Genomic DNA, 17,368 nt, shown 5'->3' with positions numbered 1-17,368 from the left:
CAGGTAAGGTAAAACCACCACCTACCATTTTTGTAAATATGAGTGAGGTTAGTTTTACGCCGCTTATTAGCGATATTCCAGCAATATCACGGCGGGGACACCGGAAATGGGCTTCACACATTGTACGTATGTGGGAATCGAACCCGGGACTTCAGCGTGACGAGCGAACGCTTTAACTACTAGGCTACCCCACCTTCCCTTGTAAACATGAGGCTAGGAAATCAAACCATCGACCTCCCAAAGAAATATCCACATATTATGCTGAAATACATTGACAGCAAAATATGTTATCATAGATGGCCGGCGTTCCACAAAGCTTACAAAGTCAAACACTCGCTGAAGTGTTCGTGTGGCTGTGTGTTAAATAAAGAAGCAAAACTTCAGAATATAAATTTATAATATCAATTCAGTGATATTTATTTACATTTTCTTGTCTAAAATTACCAGTTTCTATTACTTTCAAGTGTCGTTTTCGGGTATGTTGTTTTTCCGTGGAGTTTCTCTTTGTTTCCTGATCCACTGTTTCATCTCCTCGATTGTCTGTGGCAGTTCCTGGTTGTTAGTTTCTGGTAGGAAGCGAACCAGGAGAGTCACCACGACACAGAACGTGCCGAACACAGAGCCAGGGACCCACGGCAGGTAGCGGTACTGTTACACAAGAATCCTCATCATGTATTACATTTAAAGTGAGGGAACTATAATTTTTATACCTTATATGGGAAATTACGTGGCAAGATTACCAACATTACCAACTGTTAATCCGGGACACGCCGAATATAAATTCCATTTGTAATTCTCAAACCTTGTTAAGAAATCTTCATTTGGAAATGTGAGTTGAACCGCTGGTCATTATTAAGTTAGAATATGTTTTAAACAAATATGGGAAAGGTTTAATTCTTCAAAAGAGTCAGCGTTACGTTTGATTAGAATTTGCCCTCGCCAACCTATGCTAATCTATGCTACCGAAGGCACTAGACAGATCGGTTGTGAACCTGGAGCGTGGAATCCTGCCAAGAATAGAAAACGCTGGTCTGGTACATAATTTCTACATGTCACCGCCATAGCTGGAATAATGCCTGGTGCGACATCGTGCAACAAGCCAGGAGACACAACGCAAATGGCAAAACATGAATTGTCATTGGCCACTAATTTGCTGTATGAATGATATATTTTAATGTTATCTATGTTCCTCGAATTATTCAAGCCTGGTGCAGCCTCTCGACTACCCACAGTCTTAATATGTGTGAAGTTCCGAATGAAGTAATGCGATATACCTCAGTCCTAGCACACTCTGTACAACCAGACTCACCACAGTCCGTGTAAATGGGGCAAACAGTCCACCAATCCTCGCAGACATTGATGCCAGACCAATTCCAACATTTCTGAAACACATTAGCATTGAGGATACAAGTTTACACATCGTGCTTTTGGTCTGTATATAATTGTATATTTGCACTAATATATAATGGATATTAATGCATGTAACACACACAATAATTCTCATCTTAATTCAGGATTCAAGGTGGTTACAAGGCCACACTAACCGTATTACTATATATCACTGAAGACACATACTAGAAGGTGGGGTTTGTTAGCCTAGTGGTTAAAACGTTCAAGTCTCGAGTTCGATTCCTCACATAGGTACAATGTGTGAAGCCCATTTCTGGTGTCGCCGGGGTGATAGAGAGCTGGAATATTGCTGAAAACCAAACTGACACACTGTAGGTGTTGTGTACGCTAAGGTGTAAAGGGATGTTTGTTTCGGTTGAGTTTTATGAATGTGTTCTTGTAAATGGCGTAAAAGTAAACTCACTCACTGACATACTAAAATGTGCATGAGGGATTTGTGCTAACATGTTATGTGCGTTTTAAATGATCTTGCCAACATGCCAGGCACGTGACTTGCGATCTGTAATTGACCGAGTCTGGACCAGAATATTCGGTGATGGATGTCATTGACATCGATCCACCCGGCTACCATGGCATGCAATCAACAATGTCACCCAGCCTAACTCCCCTATCCATTTTGTCCCCCAGATTTCCTTCAGTTTTCAAATATAAGTTAAGAAAATATAAGTAAATGTTTATTCGCCCTGTGTGAGGTATACGTACGTTCTCGGACGACATTGTTTGTTTTTGTGGCGATCACTATAGTCAGCAGCTAACTTTACGTAGGTAAACGTGTATTGTGCTGAACATAAACAGAGCTCGTTAAACACAATAATAACATGATTTCGTTTGAGCATGTAAGAAACCTCCCAATGGTAATTACCAGTAAATGTAAAGATAAAATGCGAATTATTTTAAATGTCGCATTTCGTTGCGTTTACGATTTTTGTTCTGTGTAACATTATCAAAGCACATATCATGGATTATATAGCCGTATTGGCTTACCTTATGTTTGTTGGGAAGATTTCAGGGGTATACAACCATATGATGTTATATGAAGTCGCTATTGCAAATTTTCCTATCAAAGAAAATGTTGTCACCGCTACAGTGAAGGAAGGCACTGCACCTGAAACACCAGTAGGGAGGATACAGAATACTACGGTTATAACGAACTCAAAGGGACCATTAAGTTTAGTTCGTTATAACCGTAGTTCGTTCAAAACATGGTCAAAATACGTAGAAAATATATAGAAGTGGTCAGGGCCCTGTTCCCCAAAGCGATCGTTAGCCCTAAGATGATCGCAACCCATACTTTAACATAGATTTACGACTGTCGTAGCGCTACGATCGCTTTGAGGAACGGGGCCCTGTGCCTTTAACACAGTTCGTTATATCCGTCAGTTCGTTAAAACGGAGTTTACTGTATATGAAACATATAATGAGTGGATCATACCTGTTCTGTTATCTTGCCTCACACATTAATGTCGTTTTCTGATTGGCTCAGCGCTCTTCTATTATTTTCAATGTACCCCGCTATCAAGCGAGTAACATTTTCCATGTGCCCCGCTGGGAATGCCGAACTAATTTGGTACTTCGTAGTAGTAATTCTTTATCTCGAATAACATTGAATCACGTATGATGAGCGGAAATTACCAATGTTTTGCGAAGGAAATTCGATGGAAGGGAGATAACTCTAAATTTGTTTTTCTTGTCTTGTCGCCTTGCACTCCATACTATGATCCATGCTTCAAACAGTTCAAAATTACAATTGAGGTGTTGGGAGAGATAAATACTTTGTTCACTGGTCCCTCGGGACCAATGGATTGATGTACCCTCGATAAACAAACATCGAGGGTACATCAGCCCTTATAATGTACCACAGTAGAGCTATTATGGTAGTGTTCAATCATTGCAGTGTCATTTCACTCCCATACTAATTTTACTGAGCGTGAGGAGAGGGTGTGGTAGAGTGCTAGAATCGGTAGTTGAGTGCAGGAAGCTGTGGAAGGGTACTGATTTTCGGAGATTGAGAGAAGCCGTGGCACAGTACAGGTATTCGGTTGTAGAGTGAGAGAAGCCGCGACAGAGTAAAGTATTCGGTGGTAGAGTGAGAGAAGCCGCGACAGAGTAAAGTATTCGGTGGTAGAGTGAGAGAAGTCGCGACAGAGTAAAGTAATCGGTGGTAGAGTGAGATAAACCACGGCAGGGTAAGGTATTCGGTGGTAGAGGGACATAGGCCACGACAGAGTAAGGCATTTGGTGGTAGAGGGAGATAAGCCGCGACAGAGTAAAGTATTCGGTGGTTGAGTGAGATAAGCCGCGACAGAGTAAAGTATTCAGTGGTAGAGTGAGAGAAGCCGCAACAGAGTGAAGTATTCGGTGGTAGAGTGAGATAAGCCGCGACAGGGTAAGGTATTCGGTGGTAGAGTGAGATAAGCCGCGACAGAGTAAAGTATTTAGTGGTAGAGTGAGATAAGCCGCGACAGAGTAAAGTATTCAGTGGTAGAGTGAGATAAGCCGCGACACAGTGAAGCATTCAGTGGTAGAGTGAGAGAAACCGCGACAGGGTAAGATATTCGGTGGTAGAGTGAGATAAGCTGCGACAGGGTAAGGTATTCAGTGGTAGAGTGAGATAAGCCACGACAGAGTGAAGTATTCAGTGGTAGAGTGAGAGAAGCCGCGACAGGGTAAGATATTCGGTGGTAGAGTGAGAGAAGCCGCAACAGAGTGAAGTATTCGCTGGTAGAGTGAGAGAAGCCACGACAGAATAGGTATTCGGTGGTAGAGTGAGATAAGCTGCGACACAGTGAAGTATTCGGTAGTAGAGTGAGAGAAGCCACGACAGAGTAAGGTACTCGGTGGTAGAGTGAGAGAAGACACGACACAGTGAAGTATTCGGTGGTAGAGTGATATAAGTCGCGACAGAGTGAAGTATTCGGCGGTAGAGTATTCGGACAGGTGAAGTAGTCGCGACAGATATAAGTCACGACACAGTGAAGTATTCGGTGGTAGAGTGAGAGAAGCCGCAACAGAGTGAAGTATTCGGTGGTAGAGTGATATAAGTCGCGATAGAGTGAAGTATTCGGTGGTAGAGTGATATAAGCCGCGACAGAGTGAAGTATTCGGTGGTAGAGTGATATAAGTCGCGACAGAGTGAAGTATTCAGTGGTAGAGTGAGATAAGCCGCAACAGAGTGAAGTATTCAGTGGTAGAGTGATATAAGTCGCGATAGAGTGAAGTATTCGGTGGTAGAGTGATATAAGCCGCGACAGAGTGAAGTATTCGGTGGTAGAGTGATAAAAGTCGCGACAGAGTGAAGTATTCGGTGGTAGAGTGAGATGAGCCGCGACAGAGTAAAGTATTCGGTGGCAGAGTGAGATAAACCGCGACAGAGTAAGGTATTCGGTGGTAAAGTGAGATAAGCCGTGACAGAGTGAAGTATTCGGTGGTAGAGTGAGATAAGCCGCGACAGAGTAAGGTATTCGGTGGCAGAGTGAGAGAAGCCGCGACAGAGTAAGGTATTCGGTGGTAGAGTGAGAGTCTGAGTGAAGCGAGGAAATCGGGGGTACTGCGACGGGAGTTGCGGTAGAGTGGGGCGAGGCGGTGGTAGAGAAGAAAACTATGAAAACACATTGTGTATTCATAGCTTTCGGCCGTGGAAGCCGTGCCAATTGACACTTATCAGAGGGATACACAAAGTCTGTGGTCTACATTGCAAGTTGTCCGACTTCCATTTTTGTGGAAGGTCGATGGCTGAGTGGGTTAGACTGCTGACTTTGTGTGGGTTCCAATCCCGAACAAAAGTACTAGAATCCGTACTTTACAGAGAAAGTGTAATCCCAAATATAACATGTTAAACGTGAAGAAAGCTGTAGCAGGGTCTGAGGCGAGGCGGCAGTAGAGTAAAGGAATGCAGTGGTAGAGCTAAAAGGGAAGGCAGTGGTACTGCGATGAGATGTTAACATCATTACACGGTAGAACAGTGACTTAGCAGAGTGGTACATTAGTAAAATAAAGATACGTTATTGCAGTGTATGATGCACCTGTACAACGAGGAATAGTGCAGTGAGTAGGTTTGTAACGATTCATCGATGTTTGCATCGTCAGCTACGTGATACGGGTGCATCGATACAGAGCACATTTAGGCAATATTCATATCTCCAGGGTCCATGATACATCCATGTATCGCCACAAGAGACGACATATCCCGATACCACTTAAGTAGTACATTACCGTAGATAAGCCGATCTCATAGATAAGCCGACCCGTTTCAGTGATTCTGAATTCTGATATAAATTACATTGAATTGTTTGTGAAAGCATTGGTGTAGAAACACAATTTCCCAAGGGAAACGTCAGTTTCAAAGTTATTTTCATTAGTTCAAAGTATACTGAATATGTGTGACTGTACATAGAGAGGCGGTACTCCAGTACAGGAACCATGGAATAGCAACAGGAATCATGACCCCCACTACCTCCCTAGAACAAGGCATCATCACCCCACCCACCGATCACCCCCTAGCTATAAATTATGAACGGTTCCTAACCTACCTTTCAAGTTGTCAAACAGCACTGAGGCTATCAACGATAAGCCTGCTATTAGATGAAAGGCCTGGCATGTCCGCTTCCTTCCAAATCTGAGAAAAAAACAAACCCAACACTTTATCAAACAGATTGCCATTGATGAGAGCGACCCGTAAAATTGTAGGTTATAACTGGTCTTCAGCAGCTCATACTTTTTGTAAGAGGCGACTAACGTGATAGGGTGGTCAGGCTCGCTAACTTGTATCCCAATTGCGTAGATCGATGCTTCTGCTGTTGATCACTGGATTGTCTGGTCCAGATTCGATTATTTACAGACCGCCGCCATATAGCTGGAATATTGCTGAGGGCAACGTAAAACTAAACTCACTCACTGAACAGAATTGAGTCTATTCTGCAAATCAGGAACTTATGACGACGAATCCCGTTTTGGCCTTATTTTCTTCTTTGTTTGTCAGCTGCATACCCGTGCTCCTGGTTGCACCAAACTGCTAAACGTCTGAGACCTGCACCAAGGTTCCCTCCAACGTCGTGCTGACAAGCAGTGGTGGAACTTAACACCCTTCAAAGTGCCGTTAACGCAAAAGGAACTGAATACCAATCTTGACATCAGCTACATTCATGCTTATAAAATCAGAGCAATCAAACTCCAATAAATTTTCTTTAAACCACACATTTTTCCATTTTAAATGTTTATAAAGGTGTGTATATATGTTTATATTAAATATTATATTTATACTGACGAGAAATCTATTTGAACAAATAACACGTGTATTATTGATATGTATGCCCTTTAAAGTGTATCTATATTTGTAAATAAATGTATGTATGTTGTATATGGGCCTGTGGCCTACATACAGAATAAAAATACTTGACTTGACTTGACTTGACTTGACATCAGCTACGACATCATCATATCAGAATTGCACAGTTCGATGCTCGTGATGTCGATCACTGGATTGTCTGAACCAGACTCGATTATTTACAAACCGCCGTCATATAGCTGGAATAATATGAGGGTAATGCTATTTTTGAGGGCATTAACATTTGCAGAAGCCCGAGGTCTTCCATTAATTGCCCGACGAAGGAGGGCAGTTGAAAAAAGCCCGAGGGCTTCTGCAAATGATAATGCCCTCAAAAATAGCACCACCGTTATTATTGCTAAAATTCATGGAATTTGTGTTGAAAAGACAAAAGGAAACAATGAAGGAATTTGACTGTAAGTTTACTCAAATCCAACTTCTGACGGGGTTGACTGCCCGAATGCAATTACGTCATCGAACAATTCAAGTGACGTCACGACAGAAGGTGACGATATTCGACCTTGGCCGTTGACAAGACCATAGCCTGCAACATGTCAAACTATGTCAGTGTTCGGTTTTGGTCCAACAACAACGTTAATAGTGAAATTGTTGAGGTTAGCACCAACAAGAAAGCCAATATTACCGCTATTTAAAGCGGGAATTCGGGTTCCTTTGACTTGTTTGACCCAGAATATCTGCCAGTCCAAAGCCAATGTCGAATGAACCGTAAGCCCACGCACCCACTATGACATCACTTGACAACAGAACTGATAGGGGTGGTGGGGTAGCCTAATGGTTAAAGCGTTGGCTCGTCACGCCGAAGACCCGGGTTCGAATCCCCACATGGGCACAATGTGTGAAGCCCATTTCTGGTGTGCCCCGCCGTGATGTTGCTGGAATATTGCTAAAAGCGGCGTAAAACCAAACTCAGTCAGTCAGTCAGTCAGTCAGAACTGATAGTGGCCCGTCGTTAAGGTTGAGCGGTCCAATATCATTTGCAGCGGCCCGCAAATTTTTGATAATGGGAGGGCCGTTTTATGATACATGTAATTCCATTTATTTTAGCTATAATGCTGAATACGGCGTCAAACAACAAACACAGTCTAACGACACCTACATGGCCATGTGTCCACTGTTTTCTATATGTACACACTGCATATCATTGGTGTCTTCTCACTTTGCCAGATTATGTCAAAACAGGTCTCTCACATAGCCAGAGTGGGATTTGGCTTACTGATGAGCCATAATTTGTTTCAACAAAATGCTCAATTAGTAAGTTTAGTGAAATTTGTATGAAAAGTGAGATACATGTACATTGATGGTATAAGAAGCGATTTATTGAGATTGAGAGTGAACCATATCATTACCGGTCAACTGTGAGCCAAAACGCGATTACGCTTAAAACATCCGTGATGCAGTTCAAGCCGAAACCGATGTATTTGTCACTGTGGAAGGTTGTGGAGTTGAGATAAAGTCCATAGTAAGTGAGGCTGTCAGTTAACCTCAAAAACAAAACAGAGAAATAATACGAAACACATTCATTTTGTGTGTTTGGTTAACGTCGAACAGAGCACTATTCCAGCAACACAAGGGGGAATTATGAGTGATAGTTGGAGGAACAATCTACGCAGTTCGGGCATGATGGCATGCAATCAACAAATCACCAAGCCTTACCTACCTTTCGCCGTTATTGATGATTGATAATTGATTAATAAAAAATTAATAGGTGTTCGAACAACTAGGCCCATTTACACCTTGCCCTTCATAAAGGTTTGCTAATTTTCTAAACCTTTATAATGTAGTAAATCTGCCACACGCTTTAATATAATTAAGAATGATATTCTGAACTTCATGGCGAACGGTGTTCCTTAAGCACGATAGTCCAGCCAATGAGATGTAAATATTGAGAGCTGTAAGAGATTCCGCCATCGCCAAGTAGGTTGATTTACATATTTTTTGCAATGCAGTAAATAATGAGCCACATTATCTAGCTGATTACACACTGTACAATTTGCAGAAATATCTCTATTACTAATATTAGGACATCTCTATTACTAATATTAAGACATGCACCAAGACCACAATGCTCAAGACAACGTCTGGTTAAAAGAGCCTCTTCTGTACGATTGTTTTGAGACAATTTTGATTTAGTCACAAAATGCTCGATGGCATAGAGATGGCGTTCTTTTAAGAATGAAGTCCATCTGTTGCCTTTTCGTATGAGCATGGATCTTACTGACGGTGCTTAATTCTGCAGGAGAGGCCAATATCGTCTCATCCTGTTCTGATCCATCAAAGTCTAATGCAGCTTTCGTCAATTTATCAGTCTTCCCATTTCCAAGTAGTCCAACATGAGCAGGTATCCATGAAAATCCAACATCCAAAAGATCTTTACTTAATTCATTTCAATGTGGTCAGCCGCCACAGTCCTCACGCTGTCCGTTGCTGTGCGAGTTACGCCCCTTTCCTCCTAAACTAAGCTGACAATAATGTTTAAAGCGCCGTAAAATGTAAATAACTTACAACCAGTGGAGGTTGCTTACATTCTTACTGGGTTGGCTCCCTTTAAAGCAAGAGTTTTCGTGATATGACAGAAACACTGTTCAAAACATTTTAAGATGGTGAACAGACCTCTCCATATGAGTCAATGCAAAGAAAGTGTTTCCGAATATCTACGCGGTTTCGTGAAAATATTCAATTTCTGAATAATGCAGAATGGTTGACAATATTTCTGTTATACTATGACCGATTGGCGTAATGCGAAGGAATGCCAGTCGTAGACGTCATCACTGATTTGAAATCCACAGGATGTGATGGATCAGAAAATCCAACACAAAATCCTTGTACTACCACGGGGCATAACTCTTACAAGGCACGGCCCAATGTACCCCTTATGTATACAGCAATTTGTCAATAATAATGGTGAGGTGACATCAAATAATACATATGAAACATAACATAAAAGATAAATACATATAGATAGAAATAATTAATATAAATGCCATAATATGAATATCATAATATAAACATAATTAATGCTGAGGTATATAACATATAGCATAAAATATGAAAATACATTTAAAAATCAAATATGTATATAATTTACATAATAAATATATATAATTAAATGCACATAAATAATGCTGTGGTTACGTCAGATATCATTGCGGCTCGCTGACTGTGTTGACACATGTCATAGGTTCCCAATTGCGTAGATCGATGCTCATGCTGTTGATCGCTGGATTGTCTGGTCGATTATTTACAGACCGCCGCCATATTGCTGAAATATTACTGAGAGTGGCGTAAAACTAAACTCACTCACTCACTGTGTATACTTGTAGAGGGATTCAGCCAAAGGGACACCGTTTCGTCCCCAGGTGTTGTTGTTAGGACACTGAACTTGTTGCGAGGATCTGGTATCATCATTACTTGATAGCGATTCATATAGAGTCAAAATAGTGCAAGGGATTCTGCTTTTAGCAGAACTTTCTCGTGATTCTGAAATGGTGTTTGTCGCTTGTATTTCACAGATAAAAGTATACCCCTCGAAAACCCAACTTCATCCCCAAAATAAAATGACTGATTAGTAGCCTACCACATAAACCACGTGATCGCGGACACCAGAAGTAGCTGTCTATCCTTGAAGATCTGCAGAATTAGCTTCTCTTCCGTTCTTTCACATTGAATGTTTCCGTTGTTTGCAGACTTGTCAAGACCACGGTTGGAGTCTTTATCAAGGAGTGAGTGATGTTCCTGTACATTGTGCGGCATCACTTTCTCTCTGAAGAGAGCTATGATAACATTCTCATCCACACGGTTAATGCGGCAAGCCTTCTTCAAATTGCGCTCGATGAGATGGTATTTCCTTTTTGCTGCTAGCCACCTGTTGCTTTCGTCCAATATCCTGTAGCAAAGAACAGTGAATGATGAGGGAGTAGTCTGGGTTAAAAACGCGTTGAACAGAATTGCATCGCTAACACACATGTATACTGAAAATGAGAGGATAACCCGGTCATTGAGAATGAGTCAAGAAATTAATCCAGCTAATGTCATGAAAGATGTGATGGGTCTAGATTTTCCCAGATTCAGTTTTGCCTTAGCACTATTCAGGACTCCTTTGGATTTCATTTTGTATTTGACCCGTGAAGATCCGGAGTAGAATAGGTCTTCAGCAACCCATGCTTGCCACAAAAGGCGACTATGCTTGTCGTAAGAGGCGACTAACGGGATCGGGTGGTCAGGTTCGCTGACTTGGTTGAAACATGTCATCGGTTCCCAATTGCACAGATCGATGTTCATGGTGTTGATCACTGGCTTGTCTGGTCCAGACTCGATTATTTACAGACCGCCGCCATATAGCTGGACTATTGCTGAGTGTGGCGTAAAACTAAACTCACTCACTCACTCATTTTGCATTTTATAGATATATGCTTATAAATGCGAAGCATTACTTTCTGTGTCTAAATGTTAGTCCATCCAATATATATCATAGATGTTTACAACTCATCAGGTGTTGGGATCGAAGGTTGGATTGGAACCCACTATAATAGAGTTTGGAATGAGAAAGACGCAGTGAATACCAGCGCCTCAGAAACTAACCGATCAATACTCATTGTTATGCAACGACATCATATAAATCTGTCTATTTGATATAATTCCTCACCTTGTCTACCCTTAAAATGTTTATAATATCTTCCGCAAATCACTACACTCGGTCAATAACAGTCATACTGCGTCCTGTATTGATCAGCGAGATACCATTATATATATATATATGTGTTTTGGTTATATGTTATTGACATTAGAATTGTTTAAACTATCTAAAGTAACCGAGGTTTTTGCCAACAAGAAAATACTGGCCCTGACGTCGATTTGAGGACAAATCAGAATGGAAGATTCTGAAATAGCAAGGTAAAATTGTAATTGTCAGTATGCCAACCCCCCTGTTATCAGACAGGATTAGACAAACCAGATTTAAATCTTGAAGTCAAACTCCACAGTTGTACGGCCGGCCAAGTCGTCAATTCGCAGTACAGACTGGAGTTTATTGGGCACTCCAGGAACCTATGACGACAGGTTCGAATCCCGTTTTGGATTTTCTTTCTTGAATTGTCAGCTGCATACAGTCATACGTGCGGACCGGTGAATTGATCTTCAGTAACCCATGCTTGTCGTAAGAGTCGACTAACATGATCGGGTGGTCAGGCTCGCTGGTTTGGTTGACACATATCATCGTATCCCAATTGCGTAGATCGATGCTCCTGCTTTTGATCAATGGATTGTCTGGTCCAGACTCGATTATTTACAGACCGCCGCCATATAGCTGGAATATTGCTGAGTGCGACGTAAACCTAAACCCACTCACTCATTGTACCAAGCCAAAACAATAGTTACATAACAGTCTCGTTTCCTGCTGACTGGGTTCCGTCCTACTGCGCAGCTTAGTACAACAACCAGTCCAGAATTTTGAGACCAAATCATTCAACTGGATACATAAATATTAATCAGTATTATTTGATACATCTAATCACTTGCAGTACTCCGCTCCTAATCCTTGCAAACACGTCGTGCAGCGTGCTCTGACAAAAGGAAATCTGGAAATCGTGGAAATCTCAAAACGAGGCTCGGCCGCTAGAAAAGTTTGGCGGTCTGGTACGAACTTGATATTATATCAATCACATTGTACGTTACAAAAATACATAAACTAAGCGGAAAGAACACATAACAGGTGTAACCAGTAAGCCAGGTGAATTGTGAATCATTGTACGACCTCTTCAAACAGGGGCAGTCTGTTACATGCTGCCTAAACCTCGACATAAAATATAGAAATGCGATATTTTTAAACTTTAGAATTAAAATTAATTTGTAAATACCATTTATTATGAAACAAGGAATTGGAATTTAGTGTAACCACAGTTGTTTGTAGTGTCTCTTTTCACTTTCACACGAGAAAATTCGGATCGGCTGAAAAGTAGATCATTGTCTGAAATGGTTAATGAGACTCATGTTTTGGTTTGCAGTTGAGTCTATTCTGCTCGCCATGAACCTATGACGACGAATCCCGTTTTGACCTGTATTTTCTTTCTTGGTTTGTCAGCTGCATACCCGTGCTCCTGGTTGCACCAAACTGCTAAACGTCTGAGACCTGCACCAAGGTTCCCTCCAAGATCGTGCTGACAAGCAGTGGTGGAACTTAACACCCTTCCAAGTGCCGTTAACGCCAAAGCAACTGAATACCAATCTTGACATCAGCTACGATCAGATCAATTTGTCTTCAATCAGCAACAATCGGGGCGGTGGGGTAGCCTAGTGGTCAAAGCGTCCTCTCGTCACGCCAAGACCCGGGTTCGATTCCCCACATGGGCACAATGTGTGAAGCCCATTTCTTGTGTCCCCCGCCGTGATATTGCTGGAATATTGCTAAGAGCGGCGTAAAACTAAACTCACTCACTCTCTTTGGGGGTTAATTTTTAGATAGAGCAACACTAAAAATGGTCAATTGCTGAAACGCAATGCTACGAAAGAAACCAAGGCAAGATATACTTACCAGGGTAGAAATACAAAGTAAGAGGCCGAGAGTCCCACTGCTAACTGATGAATCCTCCAGCTTACGTCCCTGGTGAGGTAGGCAAATACAGCATACAGCACTATGGAGACCGACCAGACCCCATTGCATACTACAGAGATGGTAGACCTCTGTTTAGTTGGGACAAGCTCCAGACTGAGGGATGTCGCTGTAATACTGAGACCCTGCAATAATCGTGTGCGTTTTTTTCATGAAACTCGAGCGTAGTAGAATTTAGAGGAGGTAAGGTGGATGGTTTGAAAGTATTACAGTGATCAGGAAGGAAGGAAAACAGAAGGTCCTGTTCTAGAGTATACACTGTAAAGCATAAAGGCCAATGGATACACGTATGTGTGTGTGTGTGTGTGTGCATGTGTGTGTGTGATGACGGCTTTAAGCTTTAAGGGGGGGGGGGATACCATTTTGTTCACAATGAATCTGTTGTAAACTTCATAACCAATCATAACATTGAGTGCTGTGTTAGTTGTGATAATACCTTTTTATTATCTGACAAGGCGAGATTATGAAAGCTCTAACTTAAAAATGGTAGATCTGCTGGCGTAGATGGCATCTCTCCTGAGTTCGTCAAAAAGGCAGTAGTCTTTGTTCCATATTTTGAAATTTTATTTAAATTCAGTTTTGGATAGTGGGGTTTTCCCAGATAGTTGGAATATTGGTATGGTTGTCACTATATTTAAAAAGGGAGCAGCTTCGGATCCTAATAATTATCGTGGCATATCTCTTTTAAATATTTTAGGAAAAGTTTTTACTTCAATAGTGGAAGATAGAATCAGGAAGTGGATCGAAATAAATGGTATTATTTATGAATCGCTGGCTGGCTATAGAAGTAATTATTCTGCAGTTGATAACATATTTACTTTACAGGCACTATGTCAGAAATATTTGAGGAAACCGACACATCGTTTTTATGTAGCCTTCATCGACTTCCACAAGCCTTTGATTTAGTATATCGACAAAAGCTTATGTATGTTCTTCATGAAAGGGGTATAGGGGGCAAATTATTTAATGTCCTTCACGATATGTACTCAAAGGTCAAGGCTTGTGTCAAGGCGAAGAAGGTAGAACAGATATTTTAGTACTTCTGTGGTGTTCGACAGGGATGCATGTTAAGCCCAGTTCTCTTTATCCTCTTTATTAACGAGCTAGTGGCAGAATTTGAACAGAGCGAGTTGAGGGGGATATTTGTCCAAGAAAACTTGAAGGAAATTGTGTTACTTTTATTTGCCGATGATCTTGCTTTGGTCGATGATACAATTTTAAGATTACAAAGGAAATTAGACTTTCTTGAGAAAGCTTCTATTAAATTTGACTTTGAAGTAAATTTGGATAACTCAAATGTAGTAACATTTAGAAATTGTGGCCTGTTAAAAAAGACAGAGCGGTGGTCTTATGCTGGTACAGAATTGAAGTGTGTTTCGTATTATAAATATTTAGGACTCCCTTTTTCCCTTAAGATTGATTTGGTCCAGCGTTTGAAACTCTGGCTATTCAGGCGCTGTTTCCTGTTTACAGATTAATGACATATCTCCCCTCGTTACCATTCCATTCTGTAACTAAAATATTTGATTCAAAAGTTTCTCCAATCCTCTTATACGGCTCAGGGATATGGGGCCATACATTCAGGCAGCCAACAGAAAAGGTTCAAACTGATTTTTTAAAGAAGTGTCTTGGGGTCTCCAGAAGAACATGAAGCAATGCAATTCAGAATGCAATTCAGCAATGCAATGCAGAAGTTATTTGTGTGTTAATTATTATAGTCGTTGTATTAGATACTGGTGCAGATTTATTCGAATGGATAGATCAAGGTATCCCAGGGCTAGTTATGAAATGCTGAAACATTTTGATGAACAGGACAAAGTATGTTGGGTTTCGAATACTAGTATTATTGTTTGAAACTGGCTTTTCGTACGTATGGTTCACTCAAGATTGCGGTAGTATTAATGTTTTCATGAATTTGTTTTCACAAAGATGTAGAGACATACAATTCCAAAATTGGCATTGTAAGATCTCAGGGTCATCATTTCTAAAACATTACAATGGTTTTAAATCTGTTTCAGATGTTGAAAGTATATTCTTGAATTGTTTCCCGACCTGTTGAAGGTATATTGTAAGTTTCGATGTGCATCTCATAAATTGAAAGTTCAATTAGATAGATTTAAATGTTATGATAACCCAAATGCGTGACTATGTACCAAATGTCTCCTGAGCTGTATTGAAAACGAATTTCACTTTTTCTTTATTTGCCCTTACTATAAGATAAGCAGACAACTGTTTTTACCTGAATATTATTATAAGAATTCTGCTTCAAAAATGTATCAGCTGCTAGCATCCACTGATACAAAACTTATCAAATCTTTGTCGTTGTATTTGAAAAAAACTTACCAATTTGATTTTATTTTTGAATGAATGATATACCGGTATGTGCACTGTGTGCAATTATTATGTATTAGTAATAAGGGTCACGTGGCCCCAAATACTAATAAACTTGTCACTTGTCACTAAATGCTTTTACATACAAATTATCATCACCCCTCCTAGCCATAAATTATGAAGGGTCTCTTAGGTGTAAGAAATTTGATTTTTCTAATTAATCCAAAATGAGAGTGTGAGTTGGGTTTTAACTCTGCTTGCAGCAGGTTGTCCTGTTGTTACATCACGACGTGTGGGAGGAAGTAATACAGGTCCCAGGCGTTCAGCTCTTTGTATTGGAGTATGTGGGTGTATAGGACAAGTGAATATGTGGGTGTATCAGAAAAGTGAGTGAGGTGAGGTGAGGTGAAATAGGGTTTAACGTCGTGCTTGAGAATATTTCGCTCATATGACGACGTGCATGTGACTGAAGCTGGTTTTATAGTGCTAGCCCACTGAGATACCATGCCGCAGTGAAACATGAATACCCCACTCAGACACATTATACTGACTCCGAGTCGACCAGTCCTTGTTGTACCCATTATTGCCGAGCGCCAGGCAGGGACCAACAAGTACCATATTTTAACGTCTTTTGGTATGACGCGGTCGGGTATAGAACCCGCGACATTCCGCTCTCAGGGCAGACGCTCTAACCACGGTAGGCGGTAGACAAGTGAGTGAAGATATGGGCATGGTGAAGATGTAGACGTAGGGTACGAGTGAGTGAAGATGTGGTTGAATTTGTCAAGTGAGGAGTGACACTGTGAATGTAATGGCCGGGTAACAACCTAGGGTTTGGTGTAGCAACAAAGAACTGTATGGTGAGATGCCATAGGAATGTTGGCCGGTTTAACTTTGGTCTTATAGGGTATGAGAGTATCAAAAGAGGGAAACTAGGTGCCCGTTTCCTGTAGATATGTTACCATCAGTGCTGCTGCTTGCAGCATCTTCATGGCAGCGAAGGCAGCATATTGAGGAACAAAAGACATGCCAACGCCAACTGCTAAGGATATGATACCGGCCGTGACAGCGGAGAACTTGCGCCCATACATATCAGCTAGGGCTGAGAACACAATGGCCCCCACACCCATACCAAGCATATAGAATGTTTGGAGCAGATCACCAGGGCTTCCTTTTCACAGACCAGGTCCCACTGTGGAATAAACAACACGCATGATTACACCACAATACAAGATTTGCGAAGTTTGAAAGTGCTGCTTATACTACTTCTACCACCACCACCACCACCACCACCACCACCATCACTACTACTACAACTACAACCTCTACTTCTCCTCCTCCTACTACCACAACGTCTAGAAAAGTATGTGCGGTTTCAGAATTATTACAGATCTATACAGACTGAACACCTAGGGATGTTATTTTGTTTGGAGGGGCCGTGGGGTAGCCTAGTGGTTAAAGCGTCCGCTCGTCACGCCGAAGACCCGGGTTCGATTCCCCACATGGGTACAATGTGTGAAGCTCATTTCTGGTGTCCCCGCCGTAATATTGCTGGAATATTGCTTAAAAGCGGCGTAAAACCAAACTCACTCACTCACTATTTTGTTTGGATGTCAACTTAATCATATCATTTCCATCAACGAGTACTTTTTAGTACCCACTCAGGAAGAGGTATTATT

At 41.3% G+C, this 17,368-nt stretch overlaps 1 protein-coding gene across 1 annotated transcript; it reads right to left on the bottom strand.

The window, feature by feature from the left end:
• Positions 1 to 432: 432 nt before the first annotated feature.
• LOC124282497 (organic cation transporter-like protein) lies at positions 433 to 16,819 on the bottom strand. The gene is made up of 8 exons (XM_046718508.1): positions 16,652 to 16,819; positions 13,281 to 13,483; positions 10,329 to 10,637; positions 8,101 to 8,235; positions 5,940 to 6,025; positions 2,395 to 2,515; positions 1,310 to 1,382; positions 433 to 648 (listed from the first exon to the last, which is right to left on the bottom strand). Exons 1-8 carry the CDS (start codon positions 16,817 to 16,819, stop codon positions 460 to 462), a joined length of 1,284 nt encoding a protein of 427 aa, XP_046574464.1. The 3' UTR covers positions 433 to 459.
• Between the last annotated feature and the right edge of the window lie 549 nt (positions 16,820 to 17,368).

The sequence above is a fragment of the Haliotis rubra genome, unplaced genomic scaffold (genome assembly GCF_003918875.1).
Source record: "Haliotis rubra isolate DU_JTF1 unplaced genomic scaffold, ASM391887v1 Scf3, whole genome shotgun sequence".
Lineage (NCBI taxonomy): Eukaryota > Metazoa > Mollusca > Gastropoda > Lepetellida > Haliotidae > Haliotis > Haliotis rubra.
The sequence above is the reverse complement of the archived record's forward strand: the minus strand, read 5'-3'. Positions and strand labels throughout refer to the sequence as shown.